Below are 21,580 nucleotides of genomic sequence, written 5' to 3'. Positions count from 1 at the left end.
ACAGTTTTAATATTTTTACGATTGACATTTGTCAATATATATGATGGACATATATTTTAGTTATTTTAAAGTGAAGACAAGGCATACAATGTACTAGTTTGACGTGAATTGAGTAGCACCTGAAGATGGCATTCTTATGCCGAAACATGTAGTGAAAGTGAAAGAAGAAGATAGATAAGTGTATGCACTGCAAGACGGAATAAACAAATCATGAACTTAAATCAGTGCAACAGGACGCTAAAATATAACATTGTAAATACAGCTTGTTATATGATAAGAAATGTAAAACCAGTGGTGTCTGTAAAAACATTAAAAAGTGTTTATTACTCATATTTCCATTCTGTTATGACATATGGAATAATGTTTTGGGGTAACTCAACACAAGCTGAAAGAGTTTTTAACATACAAAAGAGAGTTATAAGAATAATAATAGGATGTGGTTTCAGAGAGACATGCAGAGAAATGTTTAAGAATATGAATATATTCCCTTTAAGAACACAGTATATATACTCTCTTCTGATGTTTGTAGTAAAAAAAAAAGAAATATTTGACACAAATAGGGATTGCTATGATATAAACACTAGACATAATATGGACATACATATGAGCCAGGTAAATTTGGCGAAATATGGTAATGGGGTAATTCACATGGCCGTAAGGATTTACAATGCACTACCTAATAAAACTGAAGTAATTTCTAATGATATAAATAAGTTTAAAAACAATCTGAAGGAATTTCTGTATTTAAACTCTTTTTATACACTTGATGAATATTTTAAGAGATAATGATTATACAACTAATGTTTTCTAATCTATTTGGATGATATGGCCTACCAGTATGTGGAATGGCAAGTTGTGAATTTGACAGTGGTTTTCCCGCGACCTGTGTGTGTTATCCTGACAACTTGGGCCGTCTGTACGAGGCCTGATTGTATGTTTTATTGGACTAGGGACAAATGATATGTAGTCATCATGAAATTTTAATTTTGTAATTTTATAAATGTAATGTTTTTATATCTTGGATTTGTTATATATGTATAAGATATGTTACTTTTGATGAAAACTTTTATCTTAAATTTTAATCAATGATAAATTTGAATGTATTATGCTAGAGACAAATTGTATTATGATGTAAACATGCATTGTCTTATTTTATAAGTCTTCTTGACAATTGCTTACAAGTATTAACAAGATAAATTGACACAATTCTGTATCTAAGGCTTTTGCCTACTATAGATGTAATGGAATAAGGAAATTAAAAATAAAATAAAAAAATAAAAAGCAGTTAATTTAAAAAACTCGTGGATTCTCTTAACAGTTCTACAAAGAGACAAACAACTTGGCACACGTTTTATTCTTTGGAGTTTGTTTTCTTTTCAACACCTTTGTGGTCTTCGGTCAATAACCGCGGGACCCAACGAGCACAAACTTTCCTATAGCCCAAGCTTTCAATCATCTCCTGTACTGCACTGTGCCCTATTCCAAGTTTTCGCGCGATTGTGTCCACGGTCACACGCCTGTCATCATGAATGATCTCATCAACTCTTTCCTTGTTGCGTTCAGTCGAGGCTGTTCGAGGACGACCGCTCCGAAGCTCATTTCCGATGCTGGTGTTCCCATCTTTAAAATGTTTCACCCATCTTCGAACACTGCTCGCACCCATGCACACACTTCCATAAGCACGCTGAAGTCTCTGGTGAATTTCTGCAGCAGGGATTTCCTCTTTCACAAGAAATTCGATTACAGCACGCTGGCGAAACGAAATATCGTTGTCGGCCATTTTGTTAGGAATGATATTGGTCACGTGATGCAAGCTGTTGACGTCACAAGACACTCAAGGTTAACACAACAGCTGGTTCAACCCACCACCATGCTGTCTTTCGTCTTCTGTTCCCAAGTTGCATGCATAAAGAAGTTGGTCATTAGTTTCGGTACGACCTACGTAAAATTGCAGATAGCAATATACACAATCTCACATCTGAATAACATATCTTATGGCTCTAAACTGATGTTAAATGATTTAATAGTTTATATTCTGCCATTATATCTATACTTATTACAGTCAGGCCTGCTGAGAATCTAGTAATGTAAAAATGTTCATGTTGGTAATAATTTTTGTCTTGTATTATATTAAAAATTTTTCTCTCATCCAGTATGGCTGTTAAGTGATATGTAAGCACGACACAAAGAAAATCAACAGGTTATGGGCCCAGATTTGCTAAAAAAAATGGAAGGAAGGAAGGGGGGGAAAAAAAAGAGAAGACAAGAAGAATCATTCCACAGACTCAAGACTCAACTACATATGTTTCTAAATGGAAAACCAGCAAACATGGAGTTCCACAGGTATCTGTACAGGGACCTTTGTTGTTCAATGTATATATTAATGATCGGCCTAGAATTCTAAATGGGTTGGCACATACAGTTGTGTATGCTGACGACATCACTTTTATTGTCTCTTCACAGGATATTAGTAGCCTTAATAACAAAATAAATTTAGTTATGAGATATTTATATAGATGGTTCCAAGCTAACCAATTAATACTAAATTAAAAAAAGAAAGTAATGAAATTTATGACCCCTAAGGCCATGGACTAACCATTACATATCAAATATAATGACCAAACACTTAAGTTTTCTGTAAATGTTAAGTTCTTAGGTATGTGCCTGGACAGTCATTTCGGCTGGGAAAAATACTCTGGTGAAGTGATAAATAAGTTGAGTGTTGCAACCTTTGTGCTCAGAAAACTACAGCCTATAGTAAGTAGGCAAGTGTTGAAAATGGCTTATTGGCTTATTGTGCGTACTGTCAAGCTCAACTTAAATATGGTGTTATTTTCTGGGGCTCTTCTTCGTCATCAATGAAAAGAGTTTTTGTGGCTCAGAAAAGAGCAATTAGAGCAATGTTAATGATGAGGCCTGGAAGTTCTTGTAAGAGAGGTTTTCAGAGAATTAGGGATACTTACAGTTCCCTGTTTGTTTATATATGCCATGGTCATATTTGTAATTGAAAATGAAAATAATTATCTTACTTCAATGTAAATAGAGAATGATGTAAAATTAAGTTATATTAATTTTTAAGCTAAAATTGCCTGTACTTATGTATGTAACCTTTTGACTTGTTCTGTATCCAAAGGTACTAACCTACTTAGGATTTATAGAATGTAAATAAATTCAATTCAATTCAACAAATAATAGTGTACATAAAATTAACACTAGAGTACAAAATAGACTACACGTCATGTCAGCTAGACTATCCCTTATACAAAAGGGAGTGTATTGTACATCCATAAAAAATTTTAATAATTTGCCACATAAATTATATATTTTAAAGGATAATGTTAATTTATTTAAATGAAAACTGAAAGACTTTCTTATCTTGAAAGCTTTCTATTCTATTGATGAATATATGGCAAATACCTAATTGTATTATATTCCTATTGTATCTAGGTTGTCTCTCTTTGTGCTTGGTTGCATATCGCAACTACTTTTAATTAATCTGACGAGCTCAATATCCGGCCCAATATGGGCAACAGATCTGTGAAGCCATGTATGTATGTATGTATGTATAATGAAAAATGGCAACCACAGAGACAGAAGAGGTAACACATCTGCCAAAACTGAAGGACGCCTACTCATTTCCATTGTGGGATTTTGAAATCAAGATTCTGATGCGTGCAAAAGAACTGATAAACATCGTTGATGGCAGTGACCTGTTAAGTGACCAAGGAAGAGACAAAGAAAATATAAGGAAATGGAAGATGCGAGATGCAAAGTGCCAATACTATATAGTGAGAACGAGAAACACGTGAAGACCCACACTGTGACATGCACAACCGCGAAAAAACATACGACACCTTGAAGCAAATTTATCAGTGAGACATCTCTCAACAGAAGTGCCTTCTGCTACAAGACTTTTACAACTTCAAGTATGACAAAACTAAGGATATGATGACGAATATAAGTCATGTGGAGAACATTGCCTTCAAGCTTCGTCAACTGGACCAAAATGTTGATGAAAACATGATCATGACAAAAATAACAATTCTACCAGAAGACTACACCCACTTCAGCACTGCCTGGGACTCAATGGCAACCATGGACAGAACCCTTGACAACCTGGTGGCCAGATTGATGTTGGAAGAAGTGAAGTGCAAGATGACGACTAAAGAAGAGGAAAGCATAGAATTTGATTTGTTTCATTCTGGTCCGTCACACTAACAATTACAAAGACAAAAACAACTCTGTCTAGTGTGAGTATTTAAGTTTTATTACTTGAAAACTCATCACCCTTACATGTTTCGATCTCTATGGATCATCCTCAGAGGGCATCAATACTTTTTCCGGGAACTACTATCACAATAGGTGTTAAATTATATACATACACACATAATGTCTGAAATAAACAATGTACACAATGTTCAACTTTTCACAATCACAGCAGCCTTCCTGGTATTAACACATTGCGGACTGGTGGTTTAAACTTTTAAATCACCCTGGGGACCGGCGTTTTTAAACCTACTACCCTAACTTGTGCACTGTTCACTTTAAAAATTAATATAAAATCTCCTAATTAATTTTATGAACTGAAATTTTTTGAGAACACTTACCAGAGCTCCTAGAAGTGCTTGCGCATGTGATATCTCTGGAAACATTCCCCTTTGTGAAGAGGCATTACGCAGAATTTGCACATGTAGGCAGTTCTACTCTTCTTCTTGTGCTCTGTGCACACACGGCACTGCCTAGAAGGGTGTTTCTTCTTGCAATATTCACTCTTCACAATTTTCACGAGAATATGTTTCCGCATATCACCCGAGAGTCGGCCAGGGGGGTCTACTTGAGGCCTCTGGCGGGTGCGAACAGATGGCCCCGGCTGCACTACGTCTGTGTCTGACGCAGGTACTGCCACCACCATGACGTCAGTAGCCCAAGCTTTTGCCGGTTTCAACAGAAATGCTTTGTATTTCAAAGCAGAATTTCTGCTCACCTTTTTGAAAACCGTAAATGAATTGAAAATTGCACAGTTTATAAGCCACAGTGCAACTTTCTTCGTCCATTTTACTGTTTTCCTAGGAAGGGAATAATAGGCCAAGAACTGGTCGGCCCTATCAACTCCTTTCATGAACATATTATACTCGGAAATACAAAGAGGCTTCTTTACTTGCCCGTGTCGTCTTTGAACATCGACCATGCTCGAATTGTGAATAGTGGAAACCATATTCACAACGCGAGTATCCCTCCAGGACTGAAGAAGAATGTCCCCCTTCCGTCAAAGAAACTATCTCCAAAAAACAGTGACGCAACTTCAGACACGTCCGTTGGGTCCGATGGCATCTGCTTCACCCCCGGATCACCAGTAAACTTTCCCAAAGTGGGGGTTTTGTCCACTTTATCCCATGTAGCTGTCCCGACACTCGCACTTTCAACAGAGCTCTCACTTTCACTTGACACATTTTGGGCAGCCCTGTGGCCCCCGTCACTGTTACTGTCACTGATAATGGCCTCGCTATCAGAAGATGAAGCAGTTGGCAAATCTGATAGCTCATCGGAGAACATATCTAATATTTCCTGTCCTCCGAGAGATTGCAAATGCTTTCGTCTCTGAGCCATGTTGAACTGGTAGCTGCATGGTTGATAAGTGCAAGCTTGGATTAGAACAAAGCCAATTTTGTTTAGGTTGTGACAGGAAATGACTCTGGTCGAGTTACTAGATAAGGCAGCAATCATTCCCGAGGTCATCTACGCAGTAGTTACGATTCGAAGAAGCCACACAGCGATATATAGCGTTTTGCAACATAATGTGACCGTAGAGGGCCATATGGCCCGCCCGGTCCGCAACGCTTGGAAACGTAGAGGGCCATATGGCCCGTCCGGTCTGCAATGTGTTAAAATTTTTAAATTGGAGACTACCCCCAGGGTTGTATTATCTTATTTCTTACAGTCAGTAACAACATGGAGGATGCAAAAAATTGTAAGGTGCAGCCAACGCTGGTTATGAAATATGTATGGCCATGGACTCTTCGAAAAATATCCTTTGTTCAAGTATTTTCTTTATATAATGTAAAAACAATAAATAGCAATAGCCTATGATAACTAATAAAGCACTGAATCTAGGAATTTGAATTTGTGTACTGAGATAAATAATAAACATGTCTACATATCAGGTATAAAATATTGCTTGTAAGCCAGCAATAAGAAACACAGAATTGGTGCTAATCTTTCAGGTTATATCTAAAAAAATTAAGGTAGACAGAACATGTGCTTAATTTCTTTACAAAAATAAAAAAGAGAAACAAAAATAATAAATCTGTACACTATAAATTTATGAAATTGGAAAGTAAGCTTCAAGAGTTTAGTCAGAAATTCTTGTTATGTATAGTGTGTCTGATTTTGATGATCATGGTGGAACTGAGTTCACTCAGTGGCATATTTCTGCTGCTGTTGTCAGGAAGCCTTCACTTTTCATGCTACTAAACGTTACACAGTAAAACATTTTCAACAAGGATTACTAAGATCTGAACATTATGAAATAATGTCAAAATAAACTGTAACATTTTCTTTACCTTAATGTCATCTAAGATGCTGAAAACATGAGAAAGATCAATCTCAAATGTGTTCACAACCATCACAACAAAATTCGTTACTGCCAAATACATGCTTTCAGTACCATCCAACAGCAACTTACAAATTCCTGATGCCTTCTCTGTAAAGTATGACCTGCAAAAAATCAAGAGAATAAACACTATGAAAAAGTATCTATTTAAATTTCGCTTCACATTAGATCTTTTCTTACCAGTGCCCAAAACAGATGTCACATAGAAATTTATAACTGGGTATACTGGTATTTTTACATGTTGTAAAATTTGTTCAAAAGTTTTGTTTCAGTAGAGTGACCATAGTGGTAACACATCAGTCTTGTTTTCGTTGGGGAATTATTTGATTTGAATTTGATAAGCAACTGGCAATTCTAACTAAAGTTTACTTTTTCCCCTCAGTCCTTTCAGATTAATAATGGGATAGTATTTGAAATAGGGCACAACTTCTTTCTTTCCAATTCAAAATTCATAATGATATTCATGTACAATTTTAAGCCAGGATATGTGAGAGGTTGATAGAACATTTTAAATAGATATACACTGATGATAAATGTGAATCAAAGGAAACTGAGCTTTATGTACATATACCCAAATGTTATGTTGAAATTCTGCAAATGATGAACTGTATAATTATGATATGGATTATTGCACGTTTTGTACTGGAATTATTATTGAATTATAAGTATTTTATAACACTGACCCCTGTGTTACTTCAGTATTTACAGTATCATGTCTTGAGATTACTGAAGTTACATTATAAATTTAGTCCCATCTACTGAGTACTTACGTGAGCTTGCTGACATATGGTTGAATATCCTGCAAATAGAAGTCATTCCTCCTGTACATTCTTTTCAGTTCTTCCCCCATATCCAAGAAGTCCATGTAGATTTCACCTGCTTCAATCATAGAAGTTGAAACTATCTGATCAAACATATCTACAAGCACTGGGTATACAATGTTGCTCTTGTAAGCAAAGTCCTTCAACCAGGCTTCAGAAAAACCACTGCCAATGCTTTGAACCACATGGCTGACATCAGAATATTCCTGTAGGATGCTAGTTTTCAGCTCAGTCAGTGCTCGTGGTTGCCATCTAATCCTTGACCACAGCTGCTGACTTGAGTTTAGTCGTAACATAATCATGGCATCTTGATGTTCAACCCCATATAATACATGCTTAACTCCAAAAGTAACCTCACGACAATGGGGCACCCCAGCATACATCTTGTAACTACAATGGTCTCCGTAGCGTGCCTCCAATTCCGCCCTTGGTTCTGCCAAAAAAATGTTGGCTCTCATATGCAGGGGTTCCTTTTGGTTCATGATAAAATCAACCAATGCAGCATAGTGACCACTGTTGTCAGTCTGTAGCAGACCATGAACCTCAAGCCGATTCTCTGCTGTTCTCACTGAAATCTTCATTTCAGGATGTAGTAAGCTCATTTTCCCCATAAATTCTATAATGTGTTTCTGTCCTGTGTATGAATTCAAGTACTCTGCAGACATCCTACCAATGTTTTCCTTCAAAGTTTGTGCTATTTCTGCACCAATTTTAAAGTCTATGGATGTGGCTACATGATGTAATGAAAATCCCATATTTAATCCTACAGCTGTATTTGTGAGATACTGCACATGTGCTTCCATTGTGATCAAATTCTCAGGTAGGGTAGAATATTCAACTTCAATCTTCACAGCAAAAGGCAAATGATTGTATGATAGTCTGCCATGCTTTTCAATGCGAACCACCAAATCATTCCTCATGGCTACATGCTGCAATACAATTTCCAGAATTGATGAGTAATGCCTAAGTGCAATACCAATTTTCTTATTCCTGTCTTCAAGAGCATCCCACAGAAATTCTGTTCTTATGTCTGCATATATCACAGTATCATGATCCAACCTTGCACTTGCATAGCTCCCTAGTTCAAATGACCTGTGAGGAAGATCTATGCGACCCATAGTCAAAAGAGCAACAACATCAGAAGAAGCATTTATATGTAGAAGAGTTTTGAAACCAATAATATTGTGTTTTGTCCATGAAAGACTACCTGCATACTCAGTGTGTACTGGTGATAACTGCTGAGTAAAATTGAACTTCAAAACACGTGATGGAAGCTTTAAAATGACTGACATTTCTTGTCTGTCATCAGGACCATATGTCATTGCAAAAACAACAACAAACTGTGATCTGCTCAACTGATTCATATCCCAAGCTAATTCTGCTTGTATTATGATATCTTTGCTAGTATCATAAGAACACACAAAATAAGCTGATCTCCACTGGTTCCTTATTTCAGCTCCAAAATGCAAGACCTCATCACTGTAAATATGGAAGCCAAGGAGTTCCTTAGAATTGTAAGTAATGCTTGCAAGAACAGATCTCATTACATTGATTTCCACATAAACCTCAGCATTTTTTAGAACTGTGAGTGGAGAAGTAAGCTGCACTCTCATGACAAATAGTCCAAGCGTATCTCTTTTTGAAGTCCCATAGTTAGCCTCCAGTGTAAATGTCTGCCCAATCAGTTTTAGTGTCATTGTACCTTTGAAAACAATTTCTTCTTTTAAATTTCCTTCTAAAGTGATAGCCAGCTCTTCTTTATTCCAGTGGCCTCCTAAAACACTCCTGAATCTTCCATCTTTCTCTTCAAATTTATTACTGAGCATCAAGGCGACATCTTCCAGAGCAGGTATAAAAGGAATATGAAGCTGACTGACAAGACTCACATCATTATAAGCTTTTAGCTGATAATTCAGTTCAAATCCAAAAGGTTTAGAACTTCCTGGATAGTTAATAGAGATGACAATCAGGTTATATGAGGATGACATATTAACATACATTTTCAGCCCATTTTGTTCATATCCAGAAAATGGAGTTGTGAGTTCTAAAAGAAGAGTACATTTCAGACTTGTATTGATATCAAGACGCTCTTCTGCATCAATACTAATATCAGATAGAGTGTATCTGAGCTCAATTAGGTTGCTATCCCATTCAACACCAATGTGAGTGTAGTTCAATGCACTTGCAATGCCTAACAGATTTTTACCCTTCTGGTTCTTCACATTCACACCATAATGGCCAACGTTGTCACCTAATGGAATATCTATTTCAAATTGGATACCAGGAATAGGAGCATTTTCAGTTTTCAAAGATGCACCCAATTTTCTGAGTTTGTATTGAGCTCCAAATCCTATTTCCTGGATATCTTTCAGATAGACAAATTTTCCATGCAGCGCATATGTGTTGTTCTTCCCAAGATGTAGGGCAATGCAAGGTTTCATGTTGTTGCTAAGACTGAATGGTATCAAAATCTTAGCTCCATAGTTCTCCATGTCTTCCCATGGGGGTACAAATTTGATAGCTGTATCAAGTCCAGCAGAAGAAATGTGGAACTTTGCAGAAAATTCTGTTATCAATATTTCTGATGAGAACTGAGTAGAAAACTCCAAGTCATACTTTCCTCCAGCACTTGGTCTGAAGATTCCACTTATATTTATATACTGAGCAAGAGGCAGTTTTGGTGCTATAAAATTTAAATATGCCATACAATCATTGTGATTTATGGTTCCCTCCAGCATGATATATTCTCCATATGACTTATCACCATGGCCACCATATAAAGTTATAGAATTATTCTCTGTATTCAGAACAAACTTAACCACCTTCTTTGGAAAATATGGGCTCATTATATTTAGCTCAGTGTTCAGTGGCAGTGCCCGTCTATGCCTCAGCATAGCACTGCTTACAGTTTCAAAGAACTCGAACAATGTTTCAGCCTGAATGTCATATCTGTTTACCACAATATAAGCATTGAGGCTCAGGATGGTCTTGAGTAAAGAAATGACCTCTACTTTGACTGATGTCCTTTCCTCAGTACTGTTAATTTCAAATGTAACATGATAACTTTTCATCCCAGCGACATACTTTAGATCTGCAAATATGTTCTCAATATCACATTTGGCTGCAGCAGTCACATTAATTTTTCCATTTGAGATTAGTGGGGACACTAAAGTAAGACTTCCATGAAAACCATTTTCATATGTAAGCTGATAAAAAGCTTCATGTTCCATACCAGAAGCTCTAACTATCAGATGTCCCTCATTTTGCTTTGCTTTCAAACTAACACTGAACATGTTCATTATTTCAAGTTGCACAAACTGCCCGTTCTTTTCCAACAACATCAAGATTTTATGAGTGCCAAGAATCTCACTGTTGACATCCAGTGTCACTTTAAAGACACGATCATCATTCTTGTAAGACATAAGAGCTTTATGAATTATATTACCTTCATATTTACACTGAAAAAAGTTTTGTGGATCCTTCACATTGTAGGCAATTTGGACCATATGATGTACAGGACCTAACAGTGGTTGCACATGGGCAATTCCTTGTGCAGTTACAGTCTCTTGTGTTTTGCTCAAGATAACAGTTACAAAGACAGACTGTGTATTGTATTTATATGAAAATGAACCATGTAGATTGGGACTATGTGAACCTTCAATATCCAAACTAAAGTCTTTAATTTTGAGTAGTGCCGGACTATTAAGTTTAAAATTCACAGTCATTGATGTACTATTGATTTTGTAATAACTTGTGATTATGTCCTCATTGAAGAATAACTTAGTTTTCAATTCAGATTTATGATCATATTCATAGGAGCCTCCCAGGGCTGTGAAGGACTGTGAGTGAGATGTCTGTGTATTCCACTTCACAATGATATCATTTCTAGAAAGAGTGTATGAGCCTTTCACCTTCAATATGGTACTGGTTTTAATTTGGAGATTGGCTTTCACATCCCACAACGTTTTACAAACCAAATTACCCTCCATGAATGGGTGATGGACATTAAATTGACCAAACATGTCCTTTAAATCCAACATGCCTTCAGCACTGAAGGTACTTTCTGTGGTTGTAGGCCCAAATGTAAGTTTTGTAGACATGTTCCTAGGGTCATCAAATTGCAGGATTACATTGAAATTCATTTTATCAAGTACTGGCATGTTAATGGTTATGGAATGCTGCATAAATCCATATCCAATAATGTGATGTACATGAATACTGTTATCATTACCGACTTCCAGCTTCCCTGCAAATGCAAGATGTGTGCTTTCATTCTTCAGTGAACCTAATATTAGTATCTTCTCAAAACCTTCAAATGGCGTCTCTACTTTAATAAACTGATTGCTTGGCAAAAGACTGGCAGAAATATTCACTATCTGGCTTGCACTCCACTGTCCTATAGCTGAAGCAGTGAGATTTGCAGTGTCTAAAGTGGCAGCAAAGGACAAACGTTTCAACAGCGTGACAGAAGGAACTTTCAAGGTAGCTCCAACAGAATATACATATGTCTGAAAATGATAAGAACAATCCAAGTACAATGCTTCAATTGGAATTTCCAGTTTGAGGTAAGCTGATTCATAATCATATTTGATGTCAAATTTAATATTTTCAACTCGTACATATGGGCTCAGTAGAGTAAATTTACATCCAAGATGCCCATGTGTGTGTTCATATTCGCCATTCAAGATGTACAGTTTGTCATTCCATCTCAACTTAAATGTGGCTGACTGACCAATAGTAAGGATTCCATCAGCAGCAATTTCTTGGAAGAAGCTGAATGGTGTTTTGACATATAATCTTCCATCCATTCCTTCTGAGTTTAAAGCTCCATTGATGATAAAACTCAGGGAAACAAATCTGGCTTCAAAATATATCTTTTTAGTTTGATACTCAAAATCATAACCAGTTTTTATAGTCATTTTATGACCATTAAGCTCAGAAGAAAACTTCATAACAAATTTTAAGTCTGTTATAGAATATTCTATTTGTCCTTCCAGTCTTGCTAATTCACTTCCCCTTTGCAAAAGAATTGTAACTACAGGGTTTACCCTATTTTCATATTTACCTGAGAGAGTAAATGGATCTGCCCATGGTGAAAGAAAAAATATTATAAACTCAGGTTTATTTCCATTATCAAGACCACCACTTCCATTGAGAAATATCTTCTTATCTCCCCAGTTTACAGAAATAAGTATTTCCATAATATCTTTTCTGTTCAAGAGGAATTCAGCATTTATATTCTCTAAGCCAGTGAAGGGGGTGTTAATATTAGCTTTCAAAGAGTCAGGTGCATATCTGAAATTAAGTGCTAAATGTTTTGTAGAATCCCATGAGCAGTTCACATTGCCTTCAAGTCCAGATGTCATGTCAAGGTTACCTATGCCATACCAGGTCTTGAGATCTTTGAATGGCAGAGACATGTTACCTTTTAAACCAATATTATTTCTGTTTTTCCACATAGATAACGAGATTTCACCATTTCTCTCCTCTTTCTGTAACAGTATTTTAAACCCCTTGTGTGTTGTATTCATGATGTATTGGTTACTTAGATGAAGAAAAGAATAGTGTCTGACAGGAGTATTTAGAGTAATGGATACTACTGGTAGATAAGGTTTATGAAATGTCAAATTTGAACTTAGGCGATATATATTCTGACTGATTTGGTATTCAATATCTAGTATTTTGCGTTTTGTAGTTAGGTTATAGCCAAGAGAAAAATGGAATTCACCACATCGTGTAATAAATTTAGTGTTATTCAGCATAAAATTTAATGAGATAATTAACTCTGTCCCACCTAAATTTATTTTAGATAATAATTCTATACTGTTATTATTCATTAACTGGTATGTAAGGTGAATTCTATAATTATAAGAAAAGCCTAAATAATGAGCATTTAAAATTTTAACCTCTGTAGCATTATCCAAGTCCACATTTAAATTCAGATTGCAGTAAGGTACATTATTCAGCATTATAAAGAGACCACCATCAAATGCCATCACATTTCTGATATTCCACTGTAACTTGTATGTGGAAGTGTATGGGTACAATTGATGTATATGCACTGGTTTGATGAATGATACTTGAGCCTTAACATTTTTCAGATTACTAATGTTTAGAATAGCATCAATGACAAAATTTAATTCATAACCAAGATTGACTGCAATTTTAGCTGTCTTCATCAAGTGAGTATTTTCCAGGCTCCACATGAACCTGCGTTCTTTTAACTGACCATGTCTGTTCAAAGATCCTAACAGCTCTCCCTGTAGGAAATCAAAATCAATGGTACCTGAAATGTTTGTAGATATGTCCCCTATATCCAGCTTTCCTCCAAAGGTCAATGACTCAGTTATATCATAGAAAAAGTTAGAATTTATCTGTTCTAAATCCTGCAAGGAACTAGATATATCTAACTTTGCTTGTAATATGTTCTCTTTGGACAATAATTCTCCACCAATTTTGAAATGTTGATTACTGACAGTGACATTCAACCTTACTATCTTCTTTGTTTCAGATTTAATGTACTGAGTCTGAACATCAAATTTCTTTAACACTGTGAAAGGAGTGACAGCATACAATGCCAGTTCATCACTACCATCTGCATGATCCGTGCTCATACTGAATCCAATTGTATCATCATTCTTGCTAATAAAAAGCATAGCGGACTTCCTTATATGTTTAACTTTAAAATGGGCAGCCAATGAAAGATTTTCATATCCTTTAAATGGTGTGATAATTTCAGTATCTATAGAATCATGCCCTTGTTTCCACTGGAAAGAGAACTTATCGAATCCTACAATTGGTGATGTGAAAATTGCACTCAAAGTACCAGTAGCTTTATTAAATCTTAAATCACCGATGTACTGCTCAGGGGTGTCTGCTATGGAATCAATATTAAATTTGACATTTTTTTCTCCTGGAGAAAAGTCAATTGATAGGAGTCGTTGCACATGTCCACTCATAAATTTAAGATCATAGGTAAAGCCAGAGAGTTTTTGACCAAAGTCACTTCTCAAGTCAAGAATAGGTATTTCATTTTTCAAGACTGTCATTAGTATCTTAGGTGGAGGGAATACTGGGGTAAAACACAAATTAAAGCTGAGATGTTCGAAATTGTTTGGTAGAAGAGGTGTATTAAGTTCAAACTTGGCATAAATTTCCTTGCTGCAGTCAATAAGTATATGTGAGGATGCTTTCAGAAGAGGCTGTGAGTTTTTGAGTACAGATATAGACAGTGCATATTCTTTTCCTTCCACTGGCATTCCGTTAAAGTCAAGAGTAATAAGAAACCCATACACTGTCTCCAATTGAGTAGTTAAATTAATAACTGCAACATTATTTTCATACTTAAAAGATGACTCCAGTATTGTCAAATGTCCATTCCTCACAACTATTAAATTTTCAGATCTTTCATTGTTTCCAGCATGATATGTATAATGAAATGAAATATCTTCAGCATGTTTGAAAGGTGTTTCAATTCTTATGAGAGTGCCATCATCAGTAAAGGCAACATGGCCTCCAAAATAATTTTTTATATCATTCTTTTCCACTAGGATATTCATATAACAATCCTTAGTTAAGTCATACTTTGCAGCAAGGAACACAGACTCAAATTCTGATACTGGAGTATATACCTGAACCTTAAATTGCCCAATCTTGGAATCAGCTGTTCCAGATATGAATAATTCATATGTGTTGCTTGGATCCAGAGTAATGACCAGTTCTGCAGTTTTTTCATCATGTAACAGGTCATACTGACCATGTAAAGTGATTCGATCTATGCCTGGCACAGTTGTAACAACTTCTGCCAAAATTTTGGAATTAAATGCACCAAATACAGTGGTACTTAGTAACTGGAATGAATGTTCACCAAGCTTCATCTTGAAATTCATATGTTTCTTTTCTTCCTCGTTTCTGAATGACGCAAATAAGTTTATATCTGTGTATTTTTCAATGGGAGTGATTATTTCACCCATGAATCTGTTTCTTTCCAATATTATCTGAATACTAACAACTTTAATTGCATCTTTGTTTACTATAAAACTTACTGAACCAGGAAACATCCTCAGATCATACTCTCCCTTAATCTCAATATGTGGTACCATCAATAATGGTGATATGATATTGGCTGAAATGATGCTGTTCATTTCTTTTAAATTCAAATCGATATTTAATTCACTCTTGCCAGTGGCCATATCCAAATAACCATATAACCTTTCATTAATCGTAGAGTTTAGATGGTCTTCATCATGTCTAATGTAACCAATTCTGGCCTCAATATTTTCATAACCTTTCAGAGGTGTTATTATCACAAGTCTTGCTTCAGTATTAAAAGTGAATGTCCCAGATATCATATAGTCCTCTTGATCTCTTGAGAATGTGACTGTTACACTCTTCTTTTTCTCTTTGGATGCAGAAACAGCTACATTAAACTTCACCTGCTTATATCCACTGACAGGAGACTTAAGCATTGCATCTGCCATCAGAGACCCATCCTTATTGATAAGTAATGCTCCTGCCATTTCGACTACATCCAGGTTACGTGATACAGCTATGTTGACAGTCCTCTCAAGAGTGCTGGGTGTATAACCATATCTCAGGGAAAATGACATTTCTTTCAATTCTTCAAATGGCAGTTCTACTTTAACCTTGCCATTAACTATTCCAGAACCAAATGAGCATTCACTCTCTATAACAAACTTCCAGGAACTTTTAACTAGCTGAAGATCTAGTTTCTTCTCATTTCCTTTTGTATTGTAGGAATAATGAGCTAACATTGTCTCATATCCCTTAAATGGAGTCTTCAAACTGCCTTCTGCCATAATTGCATTTAAGAATGAATCATTATCAACCTGCAGTTTAGCAAGAATTTCAATTCTTTTGTCATTATTATCATAAGCCAGCTCAATAGAATGGTCACTTGAATTTGGGGCACTGTAGGCGCCATAAACAGAGGTACTGTGAAAGCCAAGGATGTGACTTGTCATGGCAACATTAAATTTTGAGGAATAAATATCTGACCTAATCAAACCAGACACCGTGATATCTTCATGGTTTCTTGACAAAGTTATAACTGCCAAGTGAACTGGTTTTGAGATATTTATGTGGCAAGAAAATGATAAATTTTCCCAGTTCTGGAAAGGTGTCTGCACAGTAATGGAACCTTTGTATACATTCCTTCCCAACAGCAAGGATAATCCAAAACCTAATTTTTGGTTTCTATATGTTCCAAGGGCATGAGCTGTTATCTCGGGACCAGTCATGTTATAATCAAAACTTCCATTGGCAGCGTCAGTATCCATATCAGAATGTCTAACGAAAAAGTCCCCTGATGTTTTCATCATGTCAAATTCAAAATTTAAATTAGATTCTATGTGTATTTTCTTATTGTCCCACTGTGTCAGTATCTGCCCTGTTAATTTCTGTTTTGCAATACTGTATGAAGCATTTACAAGAATGGGCTTGTAGAATGCTGAGGTTATCTCCATTTGTAATCTGCTGTGCAACAATTGATACTCAAGATCTATCTCAATCCTTATCTCTTTGGTGTGTCTGAACTGAAAAACAAGGCTTGGTCTAATGTGAAATTCATCATTTGGAAACAAATACAGGATTATGATGGGATCTGTCCAAGGTACATTAAGAACAGCTTTAGCTTCCCTGATTACAAATGACTGAGGATCTTTGATAAAAGTAACTAATCCAGTTGCCTGTTGACCATTAAGGTTAGCTATCATTTCATGTTCTAATCTTACACCATCCACAAAACTTTGCTTATTTTCAATGAAACCTGTCTTGCTTGGTGACTTAAAGTCTAATTTGTTCTTCCAGTTCAGTGAATCATGAATAATGAAAACATTGGTAAGTATTATGTCTCCCGGTAAGTGAAGAGTGGTTTGAAACGTCCCCTGTGAACTTGCATGATGAAATGCTAACTTTACATTTTGTGAAAGAAGTGAACTGTCTGCAGTCATATCAAGATGTATAGACAGAATGTCATCAGTGTTTTCGTATCTACCAACAGCTACAGTACTTATGCTTTTAGTATTCCACTCCCCTCTACAGTTAAATTCTAAGCTTCCTGGTGACAGATAAGTTTCTACTCTTATATTCATATTCTGATTTGGCATTTGTAACCCTGCAGACAGCTGAACATTTGAAAATGAACAGACTTCACCCACCAAATACAAAAATAAAAGGTCCTCTTCTGCCAGACTTACTAAGAGCTTCTCATTAAGCTTTCCATTTTCAATCTGATGGAGTACATCTATCTTCACTTCTTCTGTGAATGGTGTCTTTAGCTGCAATATACCACCAAGAGAAGAGTTAGATTTTGATCCTGAAATATCAATCATAGCCAGATACTCTTTGAAAAGTGCATCGGCTTTCATTCTCAAATGAGTTATGCCATTGTCATCTTGGAAATTCGTAAAATTATATTCAGCAGCAGTAATTTTATAACCAGTGAATGGGGTGGTAATCCGAAAAGTTCCAGCAGCACCATCAACTTTTTTGAAGAAAAATTCAGCAAATATTTTATTTTGTGATGCCCAGTTCATCTCCAAGCTGCCACTAGTTTCCACTGAACTCTCTATAAATTTCAATGTGTATTTCACAAATTCCAAATGCTGAATATGACTATGAAGCTGTATATCTCCAAATAAACTTGATTTGTCAGATTTCCAGTTTGCTTCAAGAGCTGATTCTTTCGTATTGTAGTTGAGAACAGCAAGGGTTTTGATAGTCAGCTGTTCATCAGTACGTGACCTGAAGTCAAGGTCAAAAGAAATGTTAGCAATTGCAGGTACAGTGCTCCATAGATGAGCACCCATTGTCCATCCCCAGAAGTTTGAAACAGTATTTATCTTCTTCATATTTACTGTAAGGTAAAGCTTCTCTTCCTGCCAGGAGGTTTCTACCTGTTATCATAAAATAAACAAAACAGTTGCCACAGAGCTGAAAGTAGATCAGTTCCTACGTTACTGAGCAATTCTAGCAAGAACTACTAGGCATAAATAAATTCTGACAGGCTACCATTAAATATCTTCAGTAGAATTTTTTCAGTGAAGAGTGAAATAAAGCAAATGTTGTAAATATTGTACTTTGGTATAAAATACACATTAAATACTGCTAAGAACACCGGCGATAAAAGCAAATCAATACACTAGGAAATTACAGACTGTACAACACTGTAGTACTTAACAGAATGGAAGACAACTGACATAACCTATATATTTGAAACATTTAAAAAATCTGGGAAAGCTAGTGTAACATTGAAATACGAAAAGAAAAAGAAAAACAGTGCATTGTCAGTCATATAACTGGTTTTGTGAATTTGACTTAAGCTAATACTGACACACATAATTAACTGTTGCACTTTTCTGTGATGAATCCCCATAAATATTTCATGAACAACAGTTTGGTATAGATCTGATTTCTACCAAAATCATGGTGCTTAACAAATACCTGGCTACAACATACTCAAATAATTACTCAGGCCTGCATTATGATTATTATATTTTTCTTTGATCAATGTAAATTTTTTCTTTAATCACGTGACTTGTACAAGTCAAAAACCTGAATATAAAATCATCGTTCTTAATAATTATCAAAGAAAAACAAACCATTTATCATTCAATTTTCTTGATGTACTACCTATGCTCTGATGCTCAGAAAGTATATACAGGAGTGAAATACTTGTGATATTTTAGATAATTCAAAACTATCAGTCAGACCTTAAAGTAGACTGCCATTGCTAGATGTTTCTTTCCATGAGTACTATGGATTCACAGCATGAATTATTTAATTCTAGTACAGATATCATGAAAACTACAGCACTGCAGAATGTGGTTCCCTCAAAACTGAAATAGAAATATTACCAGGTGGCATCAATTAATTTTAACTATGCAACAACATATACTTGCCATACAACATTATACTATTTTGTCAAGTGTTGAAATTCTTCGTTTCAGCCAGAATCATCAAGCAGCTTCATTCACATTCTGTTCTCACTATCTACTTCCACATGTTTCATGCCAATGTTGTCTGCTCATCTCATTCTCTGTCCTCTAAGCAGCTATGTTCCAAGAAGGGTTTCCTCACCAGAACTGTATATTCATAACATCTCTTCCTTATCCTAGTTACATACTCAGCTCATCGTAGTCTCCTGGACTTTGCTACCCTAACAGTATTAGAGAAACTGTTCCTCATTATGTAATATTCTAAATTTCTCAATTCATCCATCTTTCACAGGTCCAAATATTTTCCTGAATCCTATGTTTTCAAAGAGTTGTAATTTATAGTCTTCCCTCAAGATAAGAAATCATGTAACAATTAGTTTACCTTAATCACAATCTTAAGATCAGCTGTACATACCACTAAGACTCCTTCATTCTGAAGCAGGCTGTAGGTGCCAAAGAGACTCAGGAACCTCATTCTAGGAAAGGGAGTATGGAGTTTTGCTGTGATATCGGCATTTCCTTCGTCTAAATTCCACTCCAGTTGAACAGAGATCTTGTGGTTTTCTTCCCATTCCAGAAATCCTGTTACTCCACTGGCTCTGCAGACCAGAGTTATTATCTTTTAATCTCCTTTATGCAAATTCAGCCTATATAAATTCAGTAATATTCACCATAACAAAAATTTTGAAATTGAATTTTTAATGATATATTATGAAAATAGTTTTGTTAGTCTGAGTTATAAAACATTCAAAATACAAGAGAGGAAAAGAAGACTTTTCCACAGGGCTAAATTGATTTACATACATTTACAATGTAACCGTGAATACTGAAAATGTGTGTGCATGCACATGTGTGCACATATTTGCATTAATACTTTAGCTTATGTAAAAATTCAAATCACTTTTGGCAAAGGTCTGGGTTTCATTGTATCTTCATCACCCAAAAGTAAAGCAAGACGTACAACAGCAGTTATGTCTTGTGACAATTTTAATTTCTTCTTCCCCAAATGAAATGGTTTGATGACAGCTGATTCTACAGCCATGTCAGTAAGGGAGGTCACCCTATAAAAATGTAAAGCTATCCCTGTAACAGGCCGCGAAGGCACATAGGGTTGTGAGATGTTGGGCTCCCACATTTTCTGTAGACAACTGACTTGCAGATGGCAGTAAGGTTGTCTGCCTTACGTGCCGGTCACCCTTTACCCCACAAGAAGATTCCTGGTACTCATTTCTGTTAGAAGCTGAGTTGACCCCAGGGCCACAGTGTGGCTGGAAGGATTAGGTAAACTGGAAAAAATCCACCTCATTAGGTGACATTCCAGCTTGTAGCATAGTGCCTCAACCAGCTACACTACTGCATACCCCCGAAATTGTATTATGAAACGAAATCTTTAAAACAACATATAATATTTGTCAAAGTAATTATCTTCTTAAGTAGGAAAAATTAACATGGAAGAAATGCAAATCATGTACATTATTTGTTTCAGTTCAATTCAAATTTCATAACAGTATTTTCTAAACTGTTAAAGTACTTACTTGGTAGATGAACATGCCAACAAATATTATACAAAACATGTTTTTGTTAAAAAATGATACCAAATGTAATATTCTAAATGTTCTACCCTTCCATAAAACTTGAACACATCATCTCAGTACAATAGCATTTGGTATGGCCTGATGTTGGTTGCATCCATTTATGAAACAAAATGTGGTACAGACTGTGATGTGGACTTGACTCTCAGGTTTAACAGAAACACTACAGAAACTGCTTATATAAGGTCATAATGGATGATGAGGAGGAAATAATTTGTAAAAAGTAACTAGGGCATATCTGCAGGCATTGTTCCAAAATCTAACAGCAGAAACATAAAAAAGTTACATATATATTATGTTTTTGGTCATTATCCATCCTCCAGTCCTTATCTAAAAACATCATTTTGTTTATTTTTCAAAACACAGTGTTTCGGATAATGCAGTCTGTCTGCCTTCAGGCAAAAACCTATTCAGTTGGGCCCAATAAACAGAGCCCCAAGATGCGATATACAAGCTGACCACAGCATAAACCATCTGCGAGAGCCAAGAGCCTTGCACCAGAGAAGTATCACGATAGAAATCATCACTGGAGAGAAGCAATACTCCTTATGGGACCAACAGAAGAAAAGCATATTTTCCCACTCACACTACACTTGACAG

General features: G+C 35.9%; 1 protein-coding gene and 1 long non-coding RNA gene across 4 annotated transcripts in view; one reads left to right on the top strand and one right to left on the bottom strand.

Annotated features, from left to right (window-relative positions):
* Positions 1 to 21,580, bottom strand: part of LOC111872033 — an 88,151-nt gene that overhangs the window by 25,909 nt on the left and 40,662 nt on the right. For 2 of the 3 annotated variants that reach the window (XM_033754493.1, XM_023865523.2), the window contains exons 17-19: positions 19,804 to 19,987; positions 7,381 to 18,347; positions 6,561 to 6,714 (exon numbers count right to left, since the gene is read on the bottom strand). In XM_033754493.1, coding sequence (XP_033610384.1) covers positions 6,561 to 6,714; positions 7,381 to 18,347; positions 19,804 to 19,987 — 11,305 coding nt within the window. The remainder of the gene's footprint in view (positions 1 to 6,560; positions 6,715 to 7,380; positions 18,348 to 19,803; positions 19,988 to 21,580) is intronic. The other variant, XM_023865525.2, reaches the window with a different exon arrangement.
* Positions 2,196 to 11,922, top strand: LOC111872035. The gene is made up of 3 exons (XR_002844159.1): positions 2,196 to 2,343; positions 8,888 to 8,945; positions 11,834 to 11,922. It is a non-coding gene; the product is annotated as an uncharacterized LOC111872035 (long non-coding RNA).

This window comes from Cryptotermes secundus, unplaced genomic scaffold (genome assembly GCF_002891405.2).
Source record: "Cryptotermes secundus unplaced genomic scaffold, Csec_1.0 scaffold87, whole genome shotgun sequence".
Lineage (NCBI taxonomy): Eukaryota > Metazoa > Arthropoda > Insecta > Blattodea > Kalotermitidae > Cryptotermes > Cryptotermes secundus.
Note: the sequence above shows the minus strand (reverse complement) of the source record. Positions and strands in the feature narration are given on the sequence as shown.